The sequence below is a fragment of the Nannospalax galili genome, unplaced genomic scaffold (assembly GCF_000622305.1).
Source record: "Nannospalax galili isolate Female #2095 unplaced genomic scaffold, S.galili_v1.0 scaffold253, whole genome shotgun sequence".
NCBI lineage: Eukaryota > Metazoa > Chordata > Mammalia > Rodentia > Spalacidae > Nannospalax > Nannospalax galili.
In genome coordinates, this window is record NW_008335287.1 from 1,907,979 (window position 1) to 1,932,630 (window position 24,652).

General features: G+C 42.3%; 1 protein-coding gene across 1 annotated transcript; it reads right to left on the minus strand.

Moving 5' to 3' along the window:
- Positions 1 to 1,955: 1,955 nt before the first annotated feature.
- On the minus strand, positions 1,956 to 6,236 carry Arf6 (ADP ribosylation factor 6). The gene is made up of 2 exons (XM_008829857.3): positions 5,765 to 6,236; positions 1,956 to 5,665 (listed from the first exon to the last, which is right to left on the minus strand). The coding sequence occupies exon 2, from the start codon at positions 5,210 to 5,212 to the stop codon at positions 4,685 to 4,687; it is 528 nt and encodes a 175-aa protein (XP_008828079.1). The 5' UTR covers positions 5,213 to 5,665; positions 5,765 to 6,236; the 3' UTR covers positions 1,956 to 4,684.
- Between the last annotated feature and the right edge of the window lie 18,416 nt (positions 6,237 to 24,652).

Genomic DNA, 24,652 nt, shown 5'->3' on the forward strand with positions numbered 1-24,652 from the left:
CCTTGCATATGCTAGGCAAGTGATCTACCACTGAGCTACATCCCCAACCCATTTTTCCTATAGTCTTTAAAACTCCTTTAAAAATATAAAAACTATTCTCAGCACTGCCCCTCTAAAAACAGGCCACAAGCAGATTTGCTGTATTTCCTGGTTCAGCTTCACACCAATATCTTTTTGTTACTATGCTATTTACTTCTTTCAAGTATTTGCTCCAGTGTAATCTAGTGAAGTCTTTTCTGAACATGTTTTTACCTGTTCCTCTCTATGTAACATACAATGCAAATAGTGTATCAACCAACATATTTACACTTACCACTGAGGTAAGTTCCATGAAGGCAGGCATCTGTTTTTTTTCTTTTTCCAGACTAATAGGTTCTCAATAAATAAATCTACCCTCACACTTGCACAACAGATACTACAGAGGAAGTGTGTACTCCATGTGAAATAATCCAACAAGTTAAAAATATGCTCAAAATAGACACAAGACACTTTAAACAAAGGGGGGTGTGGTGGCACATGCCCTTAATCCCAGCACTCGGGAGGCAGAGGCAGGCGATCTCTTTGAGTTCAAGGACAGCCTGGTCTACATAGTGAGTTCCAGGACCGCTGGGGCTACAGGGAGACCCTGTCTCAAAAAGAACCCGCCCCCCCGGCAAAAAAAATTAAAGCACTTTTGCAAGGCATGTTGGTGAATGCCTGAGGTGGGAGGACTGCAAGTTCAAAGCCAGTCTGGACTACTCAGTGAGACTATCGCAAAATATCAAAAATTAAAGCACTTCTTACTATCCCACAAAATGAGATTGGTTCTTGGTCTAATTCTCTTGAGGTTTACCAGAACTTTAGCTAATGTAATAAACAACTTTCAATTACAATTCTTAAGTCCCTCTGCAGACCAGTTTCGGCTTTCTTTGATCTCATCCACAAGTGTTCCCTGCCAGTTCAACTAGTTTGGCAACTTTAGCGTTTGGCAAAGCAAGGTACTTCTTTTATGGTTCCTTCTCCCAATATTTCAGTATTACAAACTTCTGAATACTATCATTTGCCAGTTGACTAAACAAGCAAAATGCTAGACTCAAGTAAGTCACAGTACTAGATATACTACTAGTAAATACCAGTATGAAGCTTACTGGTTAGTTTTAAGATAGGGTCTTAGGTAGCCCAGACTAACTTCAAATTCCTGATCCTCCTTCCTCTTTTTCCCAAGTGCTGGAATTACAGGTGTGCAGTCTTAACATGAAGTCTAGATGTCACGTTAAGACATTACAGAATCAAACTATTTTTAAAAAGTGATGTTTTAGGGAATACAAAAATGTTTTTAAAATCCTTTCATACATTCACAATTTCACCTTCTATATGACTAGAATTTTGCCTTTATTACCAAACAAGCAACTTTGGTCTCTAAAATAATTTAAAAATCTAATTGCACTGTTAAAAGTTAAGACAACTTGGCCAGGCATGGTGGCACTCACCTTTGGTCTCATAAGTAGGGGGGTAGAGGCTATAATTTTAAAAAAGCAGAAGAGACTCCTAAGGTGGCAGAAGTAGCAGAGATCTGTAACCCTAACTACTCAGGAGACAGGAGGACTGCAAGTTCAAGGCCTGCCTAAGCAACTTAGCAAGACCCTGTCTCAAAATAAAGACAAGCAAGCAAACAGAAAAAAAGAGGCAGAAATACAGCTGTTTGGTGGCAAGTTGTTATTACAAGTTATAACAACAAAGGAAAAAAAAACCCTGAATATTATTTTCAACTATTATATCCTAAGTTGTCATAAAATAAGGTATGGTAAAACAGGGCAAACCTTAAGCAACCATTGTTTTTTAAAAAAGTTCTCTGTTTTTCTAAGTCAGTGACTCTTTTAAGTCACTTTTTAAACCGTACATCCCTAGAGAATAGTAAGGCCCCCACATACCAACACATCCCACTTATCTAGTTCGAGTAATATAACGTGAGAAACTGCACTGTATAATTCCTTTATTTTCTGCATATTAGTGCTTTACCAACACTACAACCATAAAGAACACAATTCCAAGTACTGTACTTTTTAGCTTGGGGAGATCACAGTCTACAGACTCATTTACTTATATTAAGACAAGATTAACCTCATTCAAAACTTACTGCAAGTTTATAAATTCACATAAATACAGAAATTGATGCAATTAAACAAAATCTTCAGGATCTTATTTTTTAAATGCTTAGGTAACTTTTTTTCCCTGCAGGCTCTAATAGTTACCTGCTCTGTAATCACCAATGGTTATGGCTCAATTTAACTACATCAATTGTTAACCTTTCATATGCAAAGAAATGTAAGTGAAAAATTACAATTTCTTTCCAAAAGACTTAGGGTTTTCCAAATTTCAAATGTATTTTCCCCCCTCCCACCTTTTCAGACATTTCAAATAAACTAAAAATAACCCCATCTCACCTGCGACATTCAGTAATAGCAATCACTTGGATGTATAAAATTTTAACTATGCCCCCAGTTATTTTAAGACACACAAAAAATGGCTGTCTACCAATCTGTCTGTCACAAGTTAGAACACTACATTTAAGAATGAACATGAGGGTTTCAAGTTTCCTCCAGTTTAGGCATTTATACCTTTGTGCTTATTTAATTTCAGGATGTTACTATAGCATTATATGTATAACCATGATTATGTACCTTAAAATGTAACCATTCAAAACACTTAAGAATTACATTTTACGGTGGAGCTTTGGGAATTTTCAAAAGCAACTAAAATGATCTTAAGTATGTGTATTAGCCTCACTTCTAGATTCTTAGACTAATATGAAACAGAACTTAATGCTTTTGTTGCATCTTAAATTCAAAAATCCCTCTGCACCAATAGAAGCCTATAACATAGCACCTTTTCTAATCCACTTGAAGTAAAACGTTTGAGTTCTACATTGAAGAATTGGTTCTTGTATAGACTTATGCTTCTCCTACATCTTTGGTAAAAGCTCCATTATACAATATGGCCAAAACATGAAGGACTAATACTGTCCAACTATACCATGATATCCGGCTTGATTTTAATTTTCAGACACCCTCATTAAGCAAAACCACACCACCTTGTCCTGTACACTGCCTCTGCAGTCTACATTTCTGAAATTCCCTAAGTTTTATTCCTTGAGGATCACTAAAATTAATCCTTAAGGCTACACAAGAACCAGATGCTGCTTCACAATTATGAATCAACATTAACATTTGGTTCAAAATAGTATCATAGTGGTCTCAATCTAGTTACTGGTCCTAACCAGCTAATCTTAAGATCTGGATATCACCAGTGAGCACAATGCTTACCCTTGAAGAAAAAAAAAGTTTACATTCATTGTCATCTGTAGGTTCTCTTCATCCTGCTTCCCTTCTGTCATCCCTCAAGTCTACACATCATTCATCCATCACATTGCCTTCCTTAATAGTGTACTACTGAACCAACAGTATAATCTATTTGCATGAGTTAATCCTACAATCAAGCAATTATCTTCTTTTATAATAAAACATCTTTTCCAGTGTTTTAATTAATGGAGATGTAGCTCGTCCAGCTATAAAAAAATGACATATCCTCAGCTTAATCAGTTGCTGTAATGTGAAAACAGGAAATGTATTTTTTGCCAACTAGGTAAAAGGTGCATATGATTTGACTTGTTAAATTTTTTTTTGTTAGTGAACAAAGTAAACGTTTAGTAATTTTAAAACTACTGGTCTTAAGACATTTGAAACAAGGTAATATATATTCCAGTTTTACCCAAAAGCCACTTAAAATATCTACAAATATTTCATCTGTGTGTGGTATACACCATTATTGCTCCATTTTCTGGAAAGAGACTATTTTTAAAGAGGGAAAACAGCAAAGTTGCTAACTTTGCAGTGAAAAAAAAAAAAAAATTGCACCCTTTACAGGTTACACTTGTTTTTAAGCAGCTTAAGTGAGCTATGCTAAGGGGAACTTGGATTTTATTCCTACTCATGCATGATGTATGTTTCAGAACTTAACAGCTGACATTTCAAAGAACTTCTTACATTACCTGTTTAACATACTGATGTGCAACTGGAACACATTACACTGGTTTTACTCATTATCCTGCCACTGTGGGCTAAGTTCACCATACTGGTCTTGGATATAAAAGGTCACATTTGAAATTACTAAGTTAGAGCTAGTAAGGGAGGGGGGGGAAGGCCTTAAATAGAAAAGACAAACGGCAGTTTGATTAAGCAATAATTTTCAGTTTACTAGATGAAACAGACTTGCAACATAGTCTGCATGAATGCAAAATAAGCCATCTACAGCAAGTGATAAGGAAACTGGGCAAAAAGGAAAAAAGCATACATTGGGGGGAAAAAAAGATTCTCTCGAAATAAAAAAAAAAATCAAAATCAAACCATTATTATAAAGGACTTCACCAAGAGCTGCTATTACCCCCACCCCGTTTGCTGGAAGTCACCAAGAGCATCTAGCACTGTGTTCGTGTCGAATGTCAGATCAGAGCATCCTAACGCAAAGCAAAAAAGAAAAAAAGGAAACAAAGAAAACTCCCAACCCCCCTAAACCGTAGAACAGTAACTCCAGAGTTCAAACTCAAAAGAAGAGAAAGTGGCAACTGAAAGAGGTGATGATGGTGGCGATAATCCTATGAATGGGTTTTTGATTTCTCTCCTTCTGGGGGATGGGTGGAGAATGCTCATTAGGATTTGTAGTTAGAGGTTAACCATGTGAGCCCCTCATAGAGTCCGTCCCCTGAGGTGGCACAGGAGGGCTGCACATACCAGTTCCTGTCCCTAATCCGGGTCAGGCCCAGTTTCTCCTGGATCTCGTGGGGTTTCATGGCATCAGGCAGGTCCTGCTTGTTGGCGAAGATGAGGATTATGGCGTCCCTCATCTCCCGGTCATTGATAATGCGGTGCAGCTCCTGGCGGGCCTCGTCGATGCGGTCGCGGTCGGCGCAGTCCACTACGAAGATCAGACCCTGGGTCCCGGTGTAGTAATGCCGCCAGAGCGGCCGGATCTTGTCCTGGCCGCCCACATCCCACACGTTGAACTTGACGTTTTTGTAAGTCACCGTCTCCACGTTGAAACCCACGGTGGGAATGGTGGTCACAGACTGGCCCAGCTTCAACTTGTACAGGATGGTTGTCTTGCCGGCTGCGTCCAGGCCCAACATGAGGATCCGCATTTCCTTGTTCCCGAAGATCTTGGACAGCACCTTCCCCATCGCGTCGGAGGAGCCGGGGCCGGGGGCATTCAGGTGTCCCGGGTCCCCTCAGCCTGCTCCGCCGCCGCGGCCGCGCAACCGAAACGAAGCCGCCCGGCCGCGAGGATGCCCTGCGGCCTGCGCCCAAGTTGCCTCCTAGGGGCAGGGGCCCGGCCCGCTTTCACTCGCGCATCCCCCGCTGCACAACTTGAAGTCTCCAGTCCCCGCTGCCGGGGCCCCGAGTCTGCGCCCGGAGAGCCGCCGCCCTGCTGAGGCGCGGCCCGGCCCGGAACTGCCCTTCCCCCCGCCGCCGCGCCGCCGCGCTTCGCGCTCCTTCGCTTTTCCTCACCGCGCCCTGCGGCCCGCCAGCCGTCCCGCGACCACCGGCTCCCCACAGCCTCAGGTCACCCAGAGAGACGCGCGGCTCAGGCGGCCCGGCGGGTCATGAATCCTCGCGGGAACTCGGTATGCTGCCTGCAGGGACACAGAGAGGGAAAGGGAGTTACGGCCGGGACTCCCGAGAAGCGCGGAGGCCGACGCGGCCCGCCCTTCCCGCTCGGTCCGCGGGGTTACCTCTAGCCGCCGCCCCGAGCGCGGGCTCCCGCGGGCCTCCACCTCCTCCCAGCTCTACCGCCGCCGCTGCCGGAAAAGGCGCCGAGGAAACCGCCTCACTTCCCCTCCTGACCGCGCAGGCGCAGCAGAGACCGGCCGTTTGGACAAGAGCAACCTCTGTAAAGAGAGTGGCCCGCGCGCCTAACGTCACGGGTGCCACGCGCTGAGGGGGCGGGGCTACGGCGGCCCGGAGGACTCAGGTGCGGCCCGCGCGCTGTCCGTCGGGGTTGGACTGGACCCGTGCCCACCTGTCGCTCTGTTGGCGTCTTCCCGTTTTTCTCTTCGCATCTGGCCCCCTCCTCCACCCGATTCCGGGGACAGACCCCCTGAGGGGGGGTCCGCGCGGTGAGGTTCCTCCTCCGCCCGCCCTCGGAACCAACAGCCTGTTCCCACACCCCTGCCGAGGTCCCCCCGGTTCGTCCCGGGTTCCAGTGCCTGACTCTCTATTTTCCAACGCCTCTTCCTTATCCGTAGAGTTCTGAGTTTCCTGGAAGACACGTGGGAGGCCAGTGTTCCATGGAATCCTCCAGTCAAAGCAGTGAGCACTTTAACTAGGCTTGGGTTTGCGCTTAAGCCTTGTTGAGTGCTTAAGCATGTTCTCTTTGTCTCGTCAGAACAGCCCGCATTTCTTAAGAATTAAGGTATCCGGGCTGACGAGACGGCTCCGCTGGTAAAGACGTTTGCCGCCAAACTAGACGGGTGAGTGCGAGCTGGAAAACCATATGGTGGAAAGATGAACCAACTCCCTTAACTATCCTTTGACCTTCCCACACAGTAAAGTAAACCTTTTTGTATCAAATGGTTAGTGACAAAGTTAAAATAAGGTGAAACTTTAAATATCAAGGGCAAAAGTAAATACAAAAAAAATAGAGAGCTGAGTGTCGGGGCACATTCTGGCGCTGGGGAGGCACAGGCAGACAGCTCTCTATAAATCCAAGGCCCGCCTGGTCCACATAGCAAGTTCCAGACCAGCCAGAGCTACAGAATGAGACCCTGTTTTATAAAAAGAGAGTGGTGAGAGGGGAACCCACATGGTGGTTAACAACCATCTATAACTCCAGTTCCAGGGGAATCCGATGTCCTCTTCTGACCTTCGTGAGCATTGCACGACAAGGGTGCACTTTCATGCAAGCAATACACTCATATACATAAAAATAATAAAATATTTTTTAGAATAAGAATTGGGAACCAGCTTGATGGCGCAGGCCTTTAATCCCAGCACTCAGGAGGCAGAAGCAGGCGAATCTGTGAGTTCAATGCCAGCCTGGTCTACATAGCAGGTTCCAGGCCAGCTGGGACTACAGGGAGACCCTGTCCCAAAAATAAAAATAAAAGGTTTGGGCATGGTGGCGCATGCCTTTAATTCTCGCATTCAGGAGGCAGGAGATCTCTGTGAGGACAACCTGGTCAACATTTTTTTAAAAGGGTGGGGATAGCTGGAGAGATGGCTCAGGGAACCGACATGGCGGCTAACAACTGTCCGGTTCCAGGGGATCCAATGCCCTCTTCTGGCCTCTGCAGGCATTGCTCGTACACTTATATCCCAACAAAACACTCATACATAAAATAAGTAGAAAAATAGTCTTTTAAAAGAGAGAAAACAGTAACAAAAAGTAAAGTTTTTCTAAAGGAATATGCAGTAACAGCGTATGAAAACATTTTTCTTTCATAGTCAACTTAAGAAAATATAAAATTTGAAGCTAGGCATAGTGGCTCATGCCCATAATCTCAGAACTGGTGAGGCTGAGGCAGGAGGATTACCATATATTTGAGGTCAGCCAGGGCTAGTGAGTGTCACCTTGTCTGGAAATAAATTTAGTAAATTTATTTCAGATTGGACTCACTTTCTTGCTGGTTGGTTTGTTATTTGAGACAGGGTTTCATGTGTTTCAGGCTGTCCTCAAACTCATTGTAGCTGAGGATAACTTTGAACTTGTGTTTCTCCTACTCCTACATTCTGAGTGCTGGGATTACAGGTGTAAGCCACTGAGGTTACAGGCACAAGAAGCCACACTGGGCTTTTTACCTGGGTGCTGGGGATTCAAACTCAGGTCCTCATGCTTACAGAGCAAGTGCTCTTACTCAGCCATCTCTCCAGCACCAACTATAAATTGTTTTTAGGAATAATCATAACAAACAACAGTGATCAGAACATAGACACAGGTAATGAAAATTTTAAACTGTGTATATCAGTTCACTTTTTTTTTTTTTTTTTTTTTTTTTTTTTTTTTTTTTTTTTTTTTCGGTGTTTAAGACAGAGTCTCCCTGTAGCCCCAGCTGGCCTGGAACTCGCCAGACTGGCCTCTGTCTCCCCAGTGCTGGGACTAAAGGTGTGCACCACCACACCTGGCTCATCTCACTTTTTAATTTTGAGTCAGGATCTTCCTGTAGCCCCAGCTGTCCTGGAACTCACTATATAGCCATGCCTGGCTATCTTTTTTAAAGGTGAATTTTGGCTGGGTATGGTGGCAAAGGCCTTTTAGTCCCAGCATTTGGGAGGCAGAGGGAAGTGGATCTCTGTGAGTTTGAGGCCAGCCTGGTCTATGTAGTGAATTCCACGCCAGCTGGGGCTATAGAGAAACCCTGTCTCAAATGAGATTGTTCAGTGGGTAAAGGTACCTGCCACCAAACCTGATGACTTGAATTTAATCCCCAAGACCCACATGGTGGAAGAACACCTGACTCCCACAAGTTGTCCTCTGACCTCTACATTTGCACAGTAGCATGTGCTAAATAAAATGTAATTTAAAAAAATTTAAAGGTGAATTTTAATACAATCAAAACACTGCCAAATGGTAACAATTTAGGGAACTACTAAATCATACCACAGATGAAATATTTTATTTTCTTTATTCCTTCTGGAAACAATTTATATTTTAATAGCATATATTGGTTATACATAATAATGGGTTTCAGTATGACATTTTCACACAAGTACATAATATGTTTCAATCATTTTCACCCCCATTACTCTCTTGTCCCCGCCCGCTCTGACCCCTCCTCTTCCCAGCTAGTTCCTGTCTACTTTCATGTCTTTTCATCTTTTTTTTGTGTCACCCAGTAAGTTTATTAGGGTTGTTTATAGGAACACCGGCACCTTAGACCAGTGGCTACACCACTGAAAGAGAAATGTCTCCTTCCCGTATCAACCATTAACTGCTTATAAATTCAGGAGGTCAGGCATATGAACCCCTCCCCAACGCCATGACAGGATATTGATAGGTCCAGTTTTGTGCAGGTAATCATGGCTGCTGGGGGTAAAACTGTCATGCCATGCCTAGAAGTCAGTGTTCCCACACCTCTCTATCTCCCCCAGCTTTTACACTCCTTCACCCTTTCCTCCGTAATATTCTCTGAGCCTTGGAGAAGGTTCCATTTATGGTTGGACTTGGTCATTATTACTGTACACAGGTTTCACAGCTTAATAAATCTGTTGATGACAATTCTCCCCCAACTGGCCTGCATTCTGATACTATGAGGGATGGCTGACAGGGAGGAAGCGTCCAGCTCAGTTCCTGCAATGTTCTGCGACCAAGATGTGTGGTGTCATCAGCAATAGATTCTCACCACCTACTTCTCATACAGGACTTGCTCTTGTCTGTAACACTGATGGACCTTTCAAACCCTCATCCCTTCTACTCTCCCAGCCTCTGGTAATCACCATTCTGCTCTGCATTTCCATGAAGTCAACTTTTTTATATTCCACTTAAAAGTGGAACTAAGGTGGTACTTGTCTTTCTGTGGTTGGCATACTGAAAAGAAGAATTTTTAAATGGTAAAATTTCAAGCCAGTCTAGGCTACAGTATAACACCTCTTTAAAAAAAAAAATCAAACTAGCCGGGCATGGTGGTACACACCTTTAATCCCAGCACTTGGGAGGCAGAGGCAGAAGGATCTCTGTGAGTTCCAGGCCAGCTGGGGCTGTACAGGGAGACCCTGTCTCAAAAAGACAAAAAAAAAAAAAAAAAAAAATAAAACTAAACCAAAAAAAAAAAAAAAAAAAAAAAAAAAAAAAATCAAACTAAACCAAAACAAAATAACAAAAAAATAAAAATAACAAAAACCTGGAGGCTAGTAGACTGAGGCTGGGAGGATTGAAGGTGGCATTGAGCTTGTCATCTTCTGCCTCGGTCTCTAAGGTGCACACAAAAGTGTTTGTGGTTTTATTTTGTTTTGTTTCGTTTTGTTTTTTGAACATTTTGAGACAGGGTCTCCCTGTAGCCCCAGCTGGCCTGGAACTCAGAGATCCACCTGCCTCTGCCTCCCAAGTGCTGGGACTAAAGGTGCGCACCACCAAGCTCAACCTTAAAAGGTTTGTTTGTTTTTAATGGAAATTGCAGAAAGTGAGACTCTCAGAAATAAGTGAACAATCTAATGAAAAATCATTTTCATTTTTAAGTATTCTTTGATAACTTTAATGGATTCTTCTTTTATTTCTTTTTGAGGCAAGGTCTCATGTATCCCAAGCTAGCCTTGAATTCTTGATCCTCCTACCTCCATCTCCCAAGTTGCTAGGATTAGAGTCAAGATACTGAGTCTAGCTAATTACATTCTTAAATTACTTCCCAGCACTTCTTGGGTTACCTAGATTTAAGTTGGGTAACTTAATTATCATTGATTATCAACTTCTCTATTCCTGTAAGGGGAAAATCTGTCTTCATTTGTTCAGGCAATCGCTTCCTCCCCTTTACACTTGAAGAAGCTGAGCACTGGAAAGGTAAACAAGTTCTTCTGATCAGTAAATGATGCAAAGCAGATTCAAATTAAGACTAATTTTTTTTATTTTATTTGGGGTGGTTTGACTAGCTTTAACTCACTGTGTAGACAAAGATGACCTTGAACTCCTGATTGTCCTTCACTTCCCAAATGCTGTGATTACATATAGCCAACATCACAGCTGACTTATTTTTAATTTCATTTCTTTTCATTTGTTTTATTTTATTTTATTATGTAGGCCAGCAACTCTGAATCATACACACAGGGTGTGGTGGCACAGGCCTGTAATCCTAGGACTTGGGAGGTAGAGACAGGAGGATCAGAATTTCAATGTCATCCTTGATTACATAACAGACCTGGCCTACGTGAGAACTGTGGTTGGAAGGCAAGAAAACAAGAAAGAAAAAAGGGGGAAGAAGGGAAGGGAAAGGAAGGGGAGGAGAGGGGAGGGAGAAAGGGGAAGGGAGAAGGGAAGAAGGGGGAGGGAAGGGAAAGGAAGGGGAGGGGAGGAGAGAGGGAAGGGAAGGGAGAACGGAAGAAGAGGGGAGGGAAGGGAAGGGAAAAAGTATTGTATATGGCAATCATTTGACATTGTGTCATCTACAAAATTCATGCAAAATCAAATTATAAAATAAAGCAAAAACAACCTATATGCAGCCTCAGGAAGCAAGTTGCCCACACTGGTTACACTAAAACTTGCCCATGGATACTTGTCCATTTTGGCTACCCACTATGTAAACATCCATCCTGCTTGGGTTTATTCCTAAATTGGAAAGAAAGATAAAGAAGTGTAAATAAATACTCCTTTTCCTGCCTATGTTTTGTGTAAGTAAACTGTGTTCAACCAATTAACTAATCAGTCTTGTTCCAAGTTTTAAGTTTTGGGAGATTCAAAATTCCAGAGCTGCTGAGACAAGTGTCCAGAGTAGCTGAGGTCTGTATCATGGTGGCCAGCATCCAGTGACAGAAAATGCCAATAGCAGCAAGTATCACAGTCCACCCTGTGCCATGGTCTTAGGATTGTCTTTCTCACATGTCTATCTGGACACCCCACACTTCTGATAAAAGTACTTTCTGCTCAAATTAACCAGAGGCAGTTTTTATTGATGTAATTGAGAACTCTGAAACATACATACTTCAAGAATGCAAAATAAAATGATTTATCAACACAAATGGGGCTAGAAGTGGATTTCAGTTGATAGATTGCCTGCCAAGTGTGCACAGAGCCCTGGTTTTGAGCCCCAGCACCACATACTCCCGTAATCCCAGCACTTGGGAATTGAAGGTAGAAGGATCATGAGTTCAGGTCATGGTTAGCTACATAGTAAATTTAAGGCTAGCCTGGGATCCATGAGACACTGTCTCAAAAATAAATTATACAGGACATCTGGCTATGTAATATTAACATTCCCTCATGTAGTCATTTGAAAATGGAGTCAGACAAGTAAAGGTCTAGAGTCACCATCATTTCCAATCTGTTAAAATAATGCTCCATGCCGGGCATGGTGGCACACACCTTTAATCCCAGCACTTGGGAGGCAGAGGCAGGCAGATCTCTGTGAGTTCAAGGCCAGCCTGGTCTACATAGTGAGTTCCAGGACAGCTGGGGCTATAGGAAGACCCTGTCTCAAAAAGACAATAATAATAATTAATAATAATGATAATAATGCTCCTTTACATGAGGATGCAAATGTTTTTAATATCAACCATTCAAATCACTAAAATTGTGGGAATAGGTCAGGCATGGTGGGTCACACCTACAATCTCAGAATTTAGGACGCTGGACAGGAAGATTACTGATTTTGAGGCCAGCCTGGGCTACAGAGTGAGACCCTGCGGATATGAATATATAATTAGTTCCTATGCTGGAGATAATCTCACATGTCTTCTTAAGCTAAAACTAGCAGATTTAATATTGATAGTCTAAGTTATTTTTAAAGAACAGAGAGGCTCAGTCATTCAGGCCGCTTAATTAACTGAATGCTCCAAACCTTGTAATTAAGTAATAAAACAACACTGCACATGGCTTTTGCAGACAGTAGTTGGGCCTGTGCTATCAGTTCCTCAGTTGTGCTGTCAGATACAATAACACTGTGTTGCTGCATCTTGGTGCAGATGGTGTGCTATTCAGGAAGAATCTCAAGGGAAACCAAAGCTCTGAGGGCTCAAATCTCCATCCTTTGAATGAGTGTCTAGCCTTGTGACATTGCAGTACGGCATCATCTACCGATGTGTTGGTCTGTGTTCACAGCTGTCCTGGAATGCATGCATCCCATAGGCTGCAGGTGGGACTCTTTCGAGACCAGCTGAAAAAGTCCTGATTTTCAGGCTTTGTGTTGGTTTTACCTCTTATTGATACTGGATGATGTGATGACATATAAGCAAAACACTAACTTCTAGTTGAAGGGTTCACAGCACTAAAAAGTTAACAACTTAAAGTATCTTCCAAGATTAGCTCTCTGTTGCCTCTTTGTCTCTGCATAGTATTTTGTGCTTTACCTAGCTTGCTAACTTGCAATTAGAGGGTCACCTTCTCAAGGGAGTCCTTCTACTGGCTAGCTTAGTGGTAAACACAGCAGACCATGCCTTTTATACGATCCAGAAAAAATGATCAATCTTCCAAATCCCAACAAAAAGTTGATAAACCAGCAAATTTACTAATCTAAAACTATGGAATAAAATAACTTTATTGCCATCAGTGTTACTTTTAAGAAAGAGAATAAGGACATTTATAAAAATGAGTGGGGACAGGATGAATAGAAACAAGAAAGGAGGGGGAAATAAAGGATAGTGTCGAAAAGGAGAGCTTGGCAATGCAAAGGGATATGTTGGGTCAACAGCTTTGGGTCAGGAGGGGAAAATTCTTAGAAAAACATATCCAGGAAAATTCATTTGAGACTTCCTGCTCCATAACCTTAAATTTTTTTGCTTTAGAAGCACACATATTATGAGTACCAAGAACAATGGAGTAGCTTTTATGCTGTTCAGAACCTTTGAACCATCAGTATGTAATTATATGTAGTAGCTCACACTCTTAAGACAGAGTTTTGAACACAGTTACCAAGATTTATGAGTGTGGAAATGGCTGTAAAATCCTAGGTAAAAGTTACACTATAACCAGTTTAACAACAGCTTAGCTGAGCACAATTTATGGGTTTGTTTCCATTTAGAGTACAAAAGATTTACACTGCAACCGATTTAGAAAGACACTTACTGGATTGTATGTCCACAAATAATAGCCACATCACACAGCCTGCTGTGCGAAACACTAGCTTCAGGGGTAGCATTACAATTCCTTAAGCCTGGGTCAGTGGTACTGTGACCCTCTCTGATGAATATCAGGCCAGCAGTTCCTGTGCTGTCTTCACTGTGAGGTCAGTTACCCTGTGTGCCACTTCTCAAATCAACTAGATTAATGCCAGAAAAGGGAGGCACCAGAGTCTTTGAAGCAGTTCTAAGGCTTGACTTCATTTCCAAATGTAAAAACGGATCTTTATGCTGCTTATTATATCGTTTTACTGTCATAAGAAAAAAAGTCTCATAAATTCAACATGCTTACCAAGTAGTAACCTTGTTGTATAAGATAGTTGATCTGGAACTTTATAACAATTTTGATTGGATACATGTTTAACAGTACATTAAAGATTCAAGAACTAAAACAAGTCTTCCCATGCATTTGACACCCTTAGGATGCCTTTGACAACAACCACCCAATACAGAACGTAAGAGTTCGCTAAGACTCCTATGGGCTATTTTTCAGGTGATCCCTCAACACAGACATCTCTGGCCATATCACCTGAACACCTCTCTTCTCTTCCCTTTCCTCTCCTCTTCCTCCCTTCCTTCCCCCCTCCCCCTCCAGCACTACCACTGTGGTATATCCCCAGATTGTTTTTGGTTTTGGGGGTTTTTTTGGGTTTTTTTGAGACAGGGTCTCACTAGGTAGCCAGGCTGAATTCAAACTTGTGATTCTCCTGCCTCCCCCTGCCAAGTACTAGGATGATAGGTGTGCACTACTATGCTTGGCAGTAATTATATTTTTTTCCTGGTAATTTAGAATTAGATATGAAGAAAGACTATACTAATTTGTTTCTTAGTACATCTGCATGCTACTAGCTAGGAACTGTGTCAAGGTCTATCTCTCATCTTTTTTTTGGTCTTTCTGAGACGGTCTCCCTGTAGCCCCAGCTGTCCTGGAACTCACTATGTAGACTAGGCTAGCCTTGAACTCACAGAGATCCGCCTGCCTCTGCCTCCCGAGTGCTGGTATTACAGGTGTGTGCCACCACGCCCGTCTTATCTTTCTATCTTTGAATACTAGGTGGCAATAGAAGTTTGTTTTCCAGGAGAAGAAGGAAGAAAATGTGTGGAGAGAGCAAAGACTGTATCCCTACAGTGCCAATCTTCCTTAGGTCTTTGTGTATATCAACCGTTGAGGTTTTTTTAGGCACACTGTATCTTCATTTTAAATTACCTTTCTTTTGCTAAGGCAAGCTCTAGTCAGTTTCTGTTACATATAAATAGAAGTTATAGCTTTATTAAACATGCCAAGGGAAAAAATATGCACAGACAAAATAATTATGACATCAAAACGAATACATTGAGCGAGACATGGTGATGCATGTATGAAATCTAGCACTAAGGAGGCTAAGGCAAAAGGATAAAGAGTTCAAGGCTAGCCTGGGCTACACAGTAAGATCCTATCTGGGAGAAGAAAGAGGAAAGAAAGAAAAAAGAGAATGGGAGGGGGTGCAGTATGATAAAATCTGGAACCCTAGTACTTGGGAGGTGGAACCAGGTGGATCAGGTGGTCACAGATAGTTATATCTACATACTGAGTTCAAGGCCAGCTTGGGCTACATGAACCTTGTCTCTAAAATTTTAAAAAAAAAAATGAGAAAGACAGAGAAATGTTGCTTTAAAAAATTGGCACCTGCCGGGTGTCGTGGTGCACACCTTTAATCCCAGCACTTGGGAGGCAGAGGCAGGCGGATCTCTGTGAGTTCAAGGCCAGCCTGGTCTACATAATGAGTTCCAGGTCAGCTGGGGCTACAGGGAGACCTTGTCTCAAAAAGTCCAAAAAAAAAAAGAAAAGAAAAGAAAAAGAAAAAATACAATTGTTCCAGGATGATGGAGTAGTTAAATATTTTTGCAATTTTGCCTTCTAACTACAACTAAGAACCGTAGGTCCTACATACAAGACATGCATGGGAAGACACTAAAGCAACAACTCTCCCTTAAGGAGCCTTGCACATGTCTTACTTTCTGTGACTGTTCTTTTAAAAAGCCTACGCCCATGCTCTCAGGCATGTCTTTCTTCTGAGTGCCTCTTTATCCCTTAATGCTCATGCTTAAGCCAATATTAAAATATCATTAAGCCTCAGCTCTACTTCATTAAAAAGGAGACACTGAAAGGTGGAGAGGAGAGGAAGACTGGCTGTTTACCCAGAGACCCAACACAAGGCACTGTAATGAGTTCCCTGGATTTTCTTTTATCTCCCAGACCTGGAGCTTAAGAAGCCAACTACCTAGAAATGCCTGCTGTGATATTGTTCTAAACTATATAACATATATTGAGGTTAGCAGTACAGAGCTAAAGCCCCTGGGCTTCCCTGAGTGCTAGGGGTAAAAGAAACATGTTATTATTCATAATAATGTCTTTCAGCCACAACCAAGTTTATTCTAAGGAGGTGACTCTTAGAAGAAGTGAATGTTGGTTGATTGCCAGGGGAATCAACAACACAGAGGGTGTGAATTTTCAGACCTCAGGGGAGGGGAGAAGGCATGGGGATTGAATTAGTCACCATTAGTTATGATTTAATCAACCATGCTTACATCATGGAACCTCTATAAAAATTCTAAATGTTCAGAGAGCTTCTGGGTTGGTGCACACATTGAAGACCCAGAAGGCTGCCTTCCACAGAAAGGGCACAGAAGCTCTGGGTGCATTCCTCTACCTTGACTATGTGTCTCTTCCATTTGGCTGTTCCTCTGTTGAGCTGTACAAAGTAACTGGTAGTAGTAAAGTTCCTTCCTGACTTCTGTGAGTTGTTTCAGCAAATTAGGAACCTGAATTAGGAAGTCCTGGGAGCCCCAAATTTATAGGGAGCTGGTCACAATATAAGTTACAAATTTCAGCACAAAACACAACTCTCAGCCGGACGTGGTGGTGCACGCCTGTAGTCCCAGCACTTGGAAGGCAGAGGCAGGTGGATCTCTGTGAGTTCAAGGCCAGCCTGGTCTACATAGTGAGTTCCAGGACAGCTGGGGCTACAGAGAGACCCTGCTTCAAAAAGACAAAAAACAAAAACAAAAAAAAAAAAAACCCTCTCACCTCAAAGGAAAAGAGAGCTGGTTTATTCTGACCCAAAGATGAGTGACCATGGCCCAGGAACACAGAGTCAGGTTGCCCCAAACATGTTCCAATGTGGAAGCACTTACATGAACTTACATAGTCACAGAAGTTAAAAGATTATATTCCAGAGCCAGGTGTGGTGGTGCATGCCTTTAATTTCAGCACTTGGGAGGCTGAGGCAGGCGGATCCCTGTGAGTTCAAGGCCAGACTGGTCTACATAGTGAATTCCAGGCCAGCTGGGGCTAAGGGGAGACTTTTGTCTCAAAAAAAACCAAAAAAAAAAAAAAAAACCAAATACACTTGGTGGGAACATTCGGTTAGGCATGTTACAGCAAAGTGGGAAAAACTTTGCTAGAGGTCTCAGATGTTATCTGATGGCATTCTTAGTTTTTGAGTTGGTAGAAGCTAGTGGTCTAAGTTAATACATTTCACAGGTTTGACCTTATCATTGAAGGCTGTTGGGTGAGACACAGAAGTTGGTAATGAACGTCTATTAACGGAACTAAAGTAGGCCCAAGATAATTTTGCTCTATATCTTCAGCATCCCCAGTCTCCAAAATCATCAAGTTCTAATCAGTCAATCATATTTGTCGGCTCTTTATTATAGGTTTGTTTTTTTCCTAGGAACTTTAGTTCATACCATCTGGGATCGAAACATACCTGAAACAGGAACATTCTTTTTTTGATTGATTGATTGATTGATTGATTGATTGATTGATTGATTGAGACAGGGTCTCATGTACCCCAGGCTGGCGTTAAACTTAAGGATTCTCTTGGTTCTACCTCCCAGGCACTGGGACTATAGGCATTACACCACCGCCATGGCCTGGTAACACTAGCTCTGGTTGGTTCTCCTGTTCAAATTGAACTGTAGAATACTTAGGATCCAAAGAGTCTCAGAACTGCTTAATGTGAGGAGAACTACCACACATTTGGTATCAGACATGTTGTAATTAGAAAAATGGTTTTCTTTTACTCTTTACCTCTACCCTCACCGTAGGTATCAGTGAAAACTACATGGGGTAGTAAGAAGGCATTACTACCCTGTCCAGCTAAGGAAGTTCTATAGAAGGCCTAGAGGACAGCCAGTGTTCCCACCTCCACCCAGCTATAACAGGGACCTCTCTGCCATGTTAGCAGAGGCCAGTAGGAAACTTGGACTTCTGTCCTCACTTAGCAGAAGCAAGTGGCATTCCCCTTTTGTTACAAAACTAGTTAGCTATTAGCTGGCTTAGAGATCTTTGGAGTTGTACTCCTCCCTCATGATCAGCAGCCTGTAAACCAAGAACTGAAACCATAGGACTCTGATTACTGGTGTAGAGAATGCGATCTGAGTCACATCACTGGCCCTGGGTGGAGACGTGGCATTCTGAACTGCCTGGAAGGTTCTTAGTAGATAGCTACCCAAGCCTTAGAAGATTATTCTCTGGCTGGAGGCTTTACTCTAAAGAGCAAGAACATACCCTTATCTTCTCCCGTAAGACTCAATCCAAGTGGGTCTGTCAATCACTGGACAGGAAAACACCCCTCACAAAAAGCTGCCCCTAGAAACTTCAGAAATAGTACAAAGCCTACATAAAAGGGGGAGGGGATACCCTGGAGAGATGACTTAAGTGGTTAAGAGCACTTGTAGTTCTTCCAGAGAACTCAGTGTTGGGTTCCCAGCACTCACACCAGGCAGCTTACAGCCACTTATAACTCCAAGTCCAGGGGATTCAGTGCCTTCTGGTCTCTGTGGGCACCCACATATACATGACATGCACTCACACAGGTGCACACACATGTACATACACATAAATAAAAATAAATTTTTAAAAAAGTAAGTAGGTCTCTTTGGCCACTGCCCATTTGCATCTTTTGAGTGTGCTGTCTTCTCTACAATAAACTTCTATACTACTGTGTCCTCTGAATTCTTTTTTCTTCCCTCCCTCCCTCCCTCCCTTCCTTCGAGACACCATCTCCTATAACCCAGGCTGGCCTTCAACTGGACATACAGCTGAGGATGGCCTTGAAAATTTGATCCTCCTGCCTTCACTGCCTACATACTGTGATTACGGATATGCACCACCATTTGGATTTATGGGTTTCTGGGGACTGAACACAAGCCTTGTATGCTAAGTAAACATTCTACCAAGTGAGCTACATCCCCAGCCCCTCATAATTCTTTGCACAGCTATCACAAAGGACTGGGGATTTGAGGGAAGTCCAGAGATCACAGTGACACTTTTCCTGTTGTAGATGTACTAGAGGAAGACAGCTAAAAACAGAAGTCTAAAAAGATCTAGAACTTTAGAATGTTCAAAATATTCAACTTTCAACCAAAACCTCTCATAGCAAGATTTCAAAATAAAATTTTTAAAAAGACAATGCCAATACCAAGATGAAGATTATGTTATAGTCTCCAACCAGGATCATAAAACAGTCAGATTAAAACGCCTCAGCATATATATAGAAAATATAAAGAACTTAATGACCATAAATCATGAGATCAGAGACTATATATATGGTGAGATTGGCTGTGTTCATGGATTGGAAGATTCAACACCATAAAAAATGTCCATTTTCTCCAGGTTTCTTCAGGGTTAATGTAATTCCTGTCAAAATCCTAGTAAGGGGCTGGCAAGGAGCTCAGTTGGTATGTGCTTACCTAGCATATATGAAGTGCTTATTTCAATCCCTAGCACCACAGAAGTGGGGCAATATTGGGACATGCCTGTAATTACAAGATGGAAGGTGGAGACAGAAGGATCAAGAGTTCAAGGTCATCCTTGGCTACATATTGATGTCAAGGTCACCCTGGGCTATATAAGACCCTGTCTGAAGGGATTGGAGAGATGGCTCAGCAGTTAAGAGCATTAGCTCCTCTTGCAGAGGACTGGGGTTTGATTCTCAGCACCCATGTGGCAGCTAAAAACCATCTGTAACTCTAGTGCCAGGGGAATTTGATGACCTCTTCTGATTTCTATGGGCATTACACAACAAGGGTGCACTTACATACATGCAGGCAGTACCCTCGTACACAAAATAAAAAAAGACCCTGTCTCAAAAACATTCTGGCAAGGTTTTTAAAAATTATTTTATGTGTATGAGTGTTTTGCCTGTGTATATTTAAGTACATCATGTGTGTACCATGCCCCTAGAGGCCCAAAGAGGGCATCAGATCCCATAGAATTGGAGTTACTGAAGGTTGTTAGTGATCTTGAGGGTACTGGGAAGTGCCAGCTCCTCTGCAAGAGCAGCCAGTGCTCTTAATCACTGAGCCATCTCTCCAGCCTGGCAAGATATTTTAAAATGTTTATTTATGACAAGATGTTGGTATGTAACCCAGGCTAGCCTTGAACTTGCTATACAGCTCAAGATCCTCCTGCCTCAACCTCCTAAACTGGAATTATAAGTAGGTTTCACTAGTACACTATCTTGCTATCCTGGAAAAATCTTTTTCACATATAGAAAAGATTATTATAAAGTATACAGGTGTGTAATCTCAGCACTTGGGAGGCAGAGGCAGGAGGATCAGGAGTTCAATGTCATCCTTAGGCACATACTGAGTTCAAGGCCAGCCTGGGCTACAGGAACCCCAAGTAAAAAGGAGGGGCAGTGAGATTACTCATTGGGTAAAAACATGTGCCACCAAGCCCAATGTGCTGTGGCATGCACATCTCTCCCCCTAGAAATAAATATATTTTTAAAAACTATAAAAAGAGTTCTCTTTTTTTTTTAAAGCCAAAATAAGCTACAATTCCAAGCCAGCTAGGATCACTGTAATAGCAACAGCAACCAAACAAAATAACAAGTCTCAACAAGCCTGTGGAAAACTTGGAACTTTCTTACTGTGTTGGTGGGTATGTAAAATGGTGCATCTGCTATGAAAAACAGTTCAGCTATTCCTTAAAAACTAAATGCAAGATTACCAGGAGATCCAGAAATTCCAACCCTAACTACAGAACCAAAAGATGAAAGCAGGGAGAGACAGGTATTTGTTGTAGCATTATGAGCAATAATATTATGAAGTTGTTAAATCATAATTGAGAATATGTATATTTATATCAGTTATACAGATAATTTTCTGTAGTATGTAACTGTTTATGTGTATATGGTGATGACTGTAGATTGTCTCTTTTAACCAGGTATTTTAACCTCTCTTTAGTGGCTTTTCCTTTATGTCTTGCCACACCCCAAACTGTGTTTCCCCCTTGAGAAATGAGCTATGCTACAAAATGAATTAGAGCTTTGTCACTGTATCCTGGAGGTGGGGTGGGGGTAAGTTGAACAGATACAGCAGCCTGTGCCTATAGAAATAGGACTTCTTGCAGAATGCATTAGCCCTAAAAGCAACCCCTAATAAGTGAATCCCTTTGATCACAAAATGTCAAACAGGGCTGAATAGATGACTCAGCCATTAAGAGTGAGTACTACTTTTGCAGAGGACCTGAGTTCAGTTCCTAGTACCCACACTGGGTGGCTCACAGCCACTTCTAACTCCAGCCCCAGGAGAATCCAATGCCTTTGTCCTCCTCAGGAACTTACAATCATGTGCCTATATACACAGACACACAGATTTAAAAATTATGAAAATAATTTTTTGGTCTTTTTTTCAAAAAACCAAAATCAAACAGAAACCACACTCACATGGGTATTTAAAATTAATTTGGGGGGGGTGTCTTTTTAAGAGAAGGTCTTCCTGTAGCCACAGCTGATTTGGAACTCACTATATAGATCAGGCTGGCCTTGAACTCACAGAAATCTACCTACCTGTGTCTCCCAAGTGCTGGAATTAAAGACATGTGCCACTACGCCCAGCTAGAAACCACAGTGTAACACAGGTATTCTTAATTATTGGCAGTGGGAATTGGATAATATACTGTTTTTTCAAAAACACCCCCTAGCATTCCCCATGATGCTATGCATTAAATAATCACCTCATAAAATTGAAACAAGTAATACTAAAAGGTTGTCTAACCACACAAGGGAAAGCTTAAAATTCCCCCCTCAAAATAAAAGAAGTGAAAGTGGGTTGAGCCTACTGAGCCTCTGAGCCTTGGACTGCTATTTACAGTTTCATTATTTGCCTATCAATTCATGAGGGGAGGAAGTCTCAGGAAGACATGACACTCCTGATTTCCTCCATGTAGAGAAAGTCTTAGGATTTTTATTTACCCAGGGTCAAGGCCAAAAGTTATGCAAGATTACACATATTTCCAGTCTTTACTCAGAAATTATGCCCTTTTCCTGGACTTCAAGGTGATAGACATGAACCTATACAAGGTTAGACTGCTTGTAACATGTTAAGTAAATTATTCCTTGATTATAGTTTTATTCTCAACACTTATCTCTAAAATTAGCACTTTGGAACACCCAGCACATAGCAGATGCTCAATATTTATTTACTGGATGAGTAAATTAATGGTTTAGGCAAAGAATGTTATCTCTCTCACCTTAGCAAAAGCTGTATGCAATATAAAGATTTGTTTTCTTATCAAAAAAAAAAAGCTGTTCAAGATTAAATGCTATTATTTGAATCAGATTAAGTGGGATTCCTTTTTTTTACAACTCTGCTATACATAGTGTTTAGATTTAGAAGTAAAAATAAAATATCTCTGGCTTTCTTTTGTTAAAAAAAAAAAAGAAAACTAGGCTACGTCAAATATATTAACCATGAAAAATAATTAAACTTCAACATAGAAACTCAAAAAAAGCAAACTAATTTGCCTCTTATTTTGGTGGAGAGTGACATTAGCCGAAATCTACAGAGGCTTAGGAACACACTTCAGAAGAAGAATCCTTCCTAGCTGACTTAATTGAAGCATTGTAATGATTTTAAAAGTAAATATATGAGCCGGGTGTGGTGGTGCACACCTTTAATCACAGCACTTGGGAGGCAGAGGCAAGTGGATCTCTGAGTTCAAGGCCAGCTTGGTCTACATAATTCCAGGACAGCTGGGGCTACAGGGAGACCTTATCTCAAAAAGACAAAAATAAATAATTATATATATATATACATATATATATATGTATGTATATATACAACTGTTTGCAGTTAGGGTTTATTCTAAGAGCTAACCTGCTACAAAAAGTTTATAGTTTTCTTGCTGAGCATGGTGAAGCAGGCCTTTAATCCCAGCACTTGGGAGGCAGAGGCTGGTTGATATCTGTGAGATGGAGGCCAGCCAGCCTAGACTGAGTTCCTGAGACTCTATTTTAAAAAAAATTACTAAAAGGTTTCTGATTTTTGTTTTTGTGTGGAGTCTCAAGTAACTCAAAACTGGCCTGGAATGCATTATGTACCCGAGATTGTCCTTGAACTTCTGATTGTCTTACCTTCACCACCTCAATGTTAGGAATACAAGGCAAGCTCCACCATGCTCAGTTTATGGGATGCTGGGGATAGAACCTAGGCAGAGCTTCATGAATACGAGACAAGCATTCTTACAACTAAGCTCTATCTCCAGTCCCTAGTTTTTGCTTTGATGAGATAGTATTAATCTCATTAAAAGCTCTTCCTCTTCTGACGGATCTCTGTGATTTCGAGGTCAGCCTGGTCAACACAGCGAGTTCCAGGCCAGCTGAGGCTACAGGGAGACCCTGTCTCAAAAAGACAAAAGAAATAAGAAAACGTGTTATGTCAAAATGTAATTCTATTACTTCTCAGCTCCTTTATTAAATGTAAAAAATCAAGGTCAACCACAAGTACTTGACTGTAAATGCAAATAATCTGTCCTAAATGAAACTCCTACTGTGGCAAAATGTCTACGGTATGGAAACGGTTTTGGTCCGGAGGCTGCAGCTCAAGATCCACCACCCCACCAGACCGAGGAGGTCGCCTAGGGTAAACGGTCTTCTTCTGGCTCCCCGCCGGTGACCCGCCCTTCCTTCTGTTGGCAGTCCCGCCCTCCGGCCCGCCTGCCATTGCTACCACGCCTTCAACCCACCCCTCTTCCGGTGCCAGCCCCGCTCTCCTTCCGCCCAGACTTGTCCGAGGCTGGCTGCTCACTTTCCCTACTTGGAGCCCTAGCCTCTTCCCCTTCCTGGCTCAGGCCCGACTCTCCCTTTGCTAGGGTCGGGAGGGGGCCGGGCGAGAGCACCTGATAAACTGCACGGCCCGCAGGCGCGTTGCGTCACTTCCGGTGTCCTGTCCGGGCAAAGCAGGCCTGGCCTGTGACGCGGGGTGCAGCCTCGCCTTGTCTCGCGCCCCTGCCTCGGTGGCTGTCCTCGTCTCGAGGCCCAGACCCTGCTTAGCTACAAACCTCTTCCCCTTGCCACGGCATAAAGCTTCATCTGACCCCTTGCTCTTCTTTCAGTGTCCTCACAGGACAAACTTGAGTCCTGTGGTATGTTTTATAGATAGGTTTACGTTCCATTTGCGATGAGGGCATTACCTACAGCAATGTTTGGGACCAAAAAATTCCATGTCATGCAGTTTACATTTCCAAAGAGCAAAGCTCCGCATAGCCAGATATAGCCTTGTTTTTTGCACTGTTACCCCAGGTGGCACCCGCCTGTAGTTTCAACTGGAGGCTAGACTGATTAAACTCAGGAACTCTAGGCCAGCCTGGGCAACACAGCAAGACTTCTCCCTCACCTCAGAAAAATAACATTTAGGCACTTTTAAAAGCAAACAACTAATTGAAGCTATGCACAATTCACTTAGCACTTAGCCCTGGCTATTGTATCTATCACTAATTATATAGGCTAAATTTATATAGTAAAGTGGTTATAGTAACAGATGGTACAACATAAACAACCATATAATACATAAATATTTACTGCCACTAAAAG

Bases quoted from the DNA above. Each gene is read 5' to 3' on its own strand.
- Arf6 (XM_008829857.3), bottom strand. From the start codon at position 5,212: ATGGGGAAGGTGCTGTCCAAGATCTTCGGGAACAAGGAAATGCGGATC.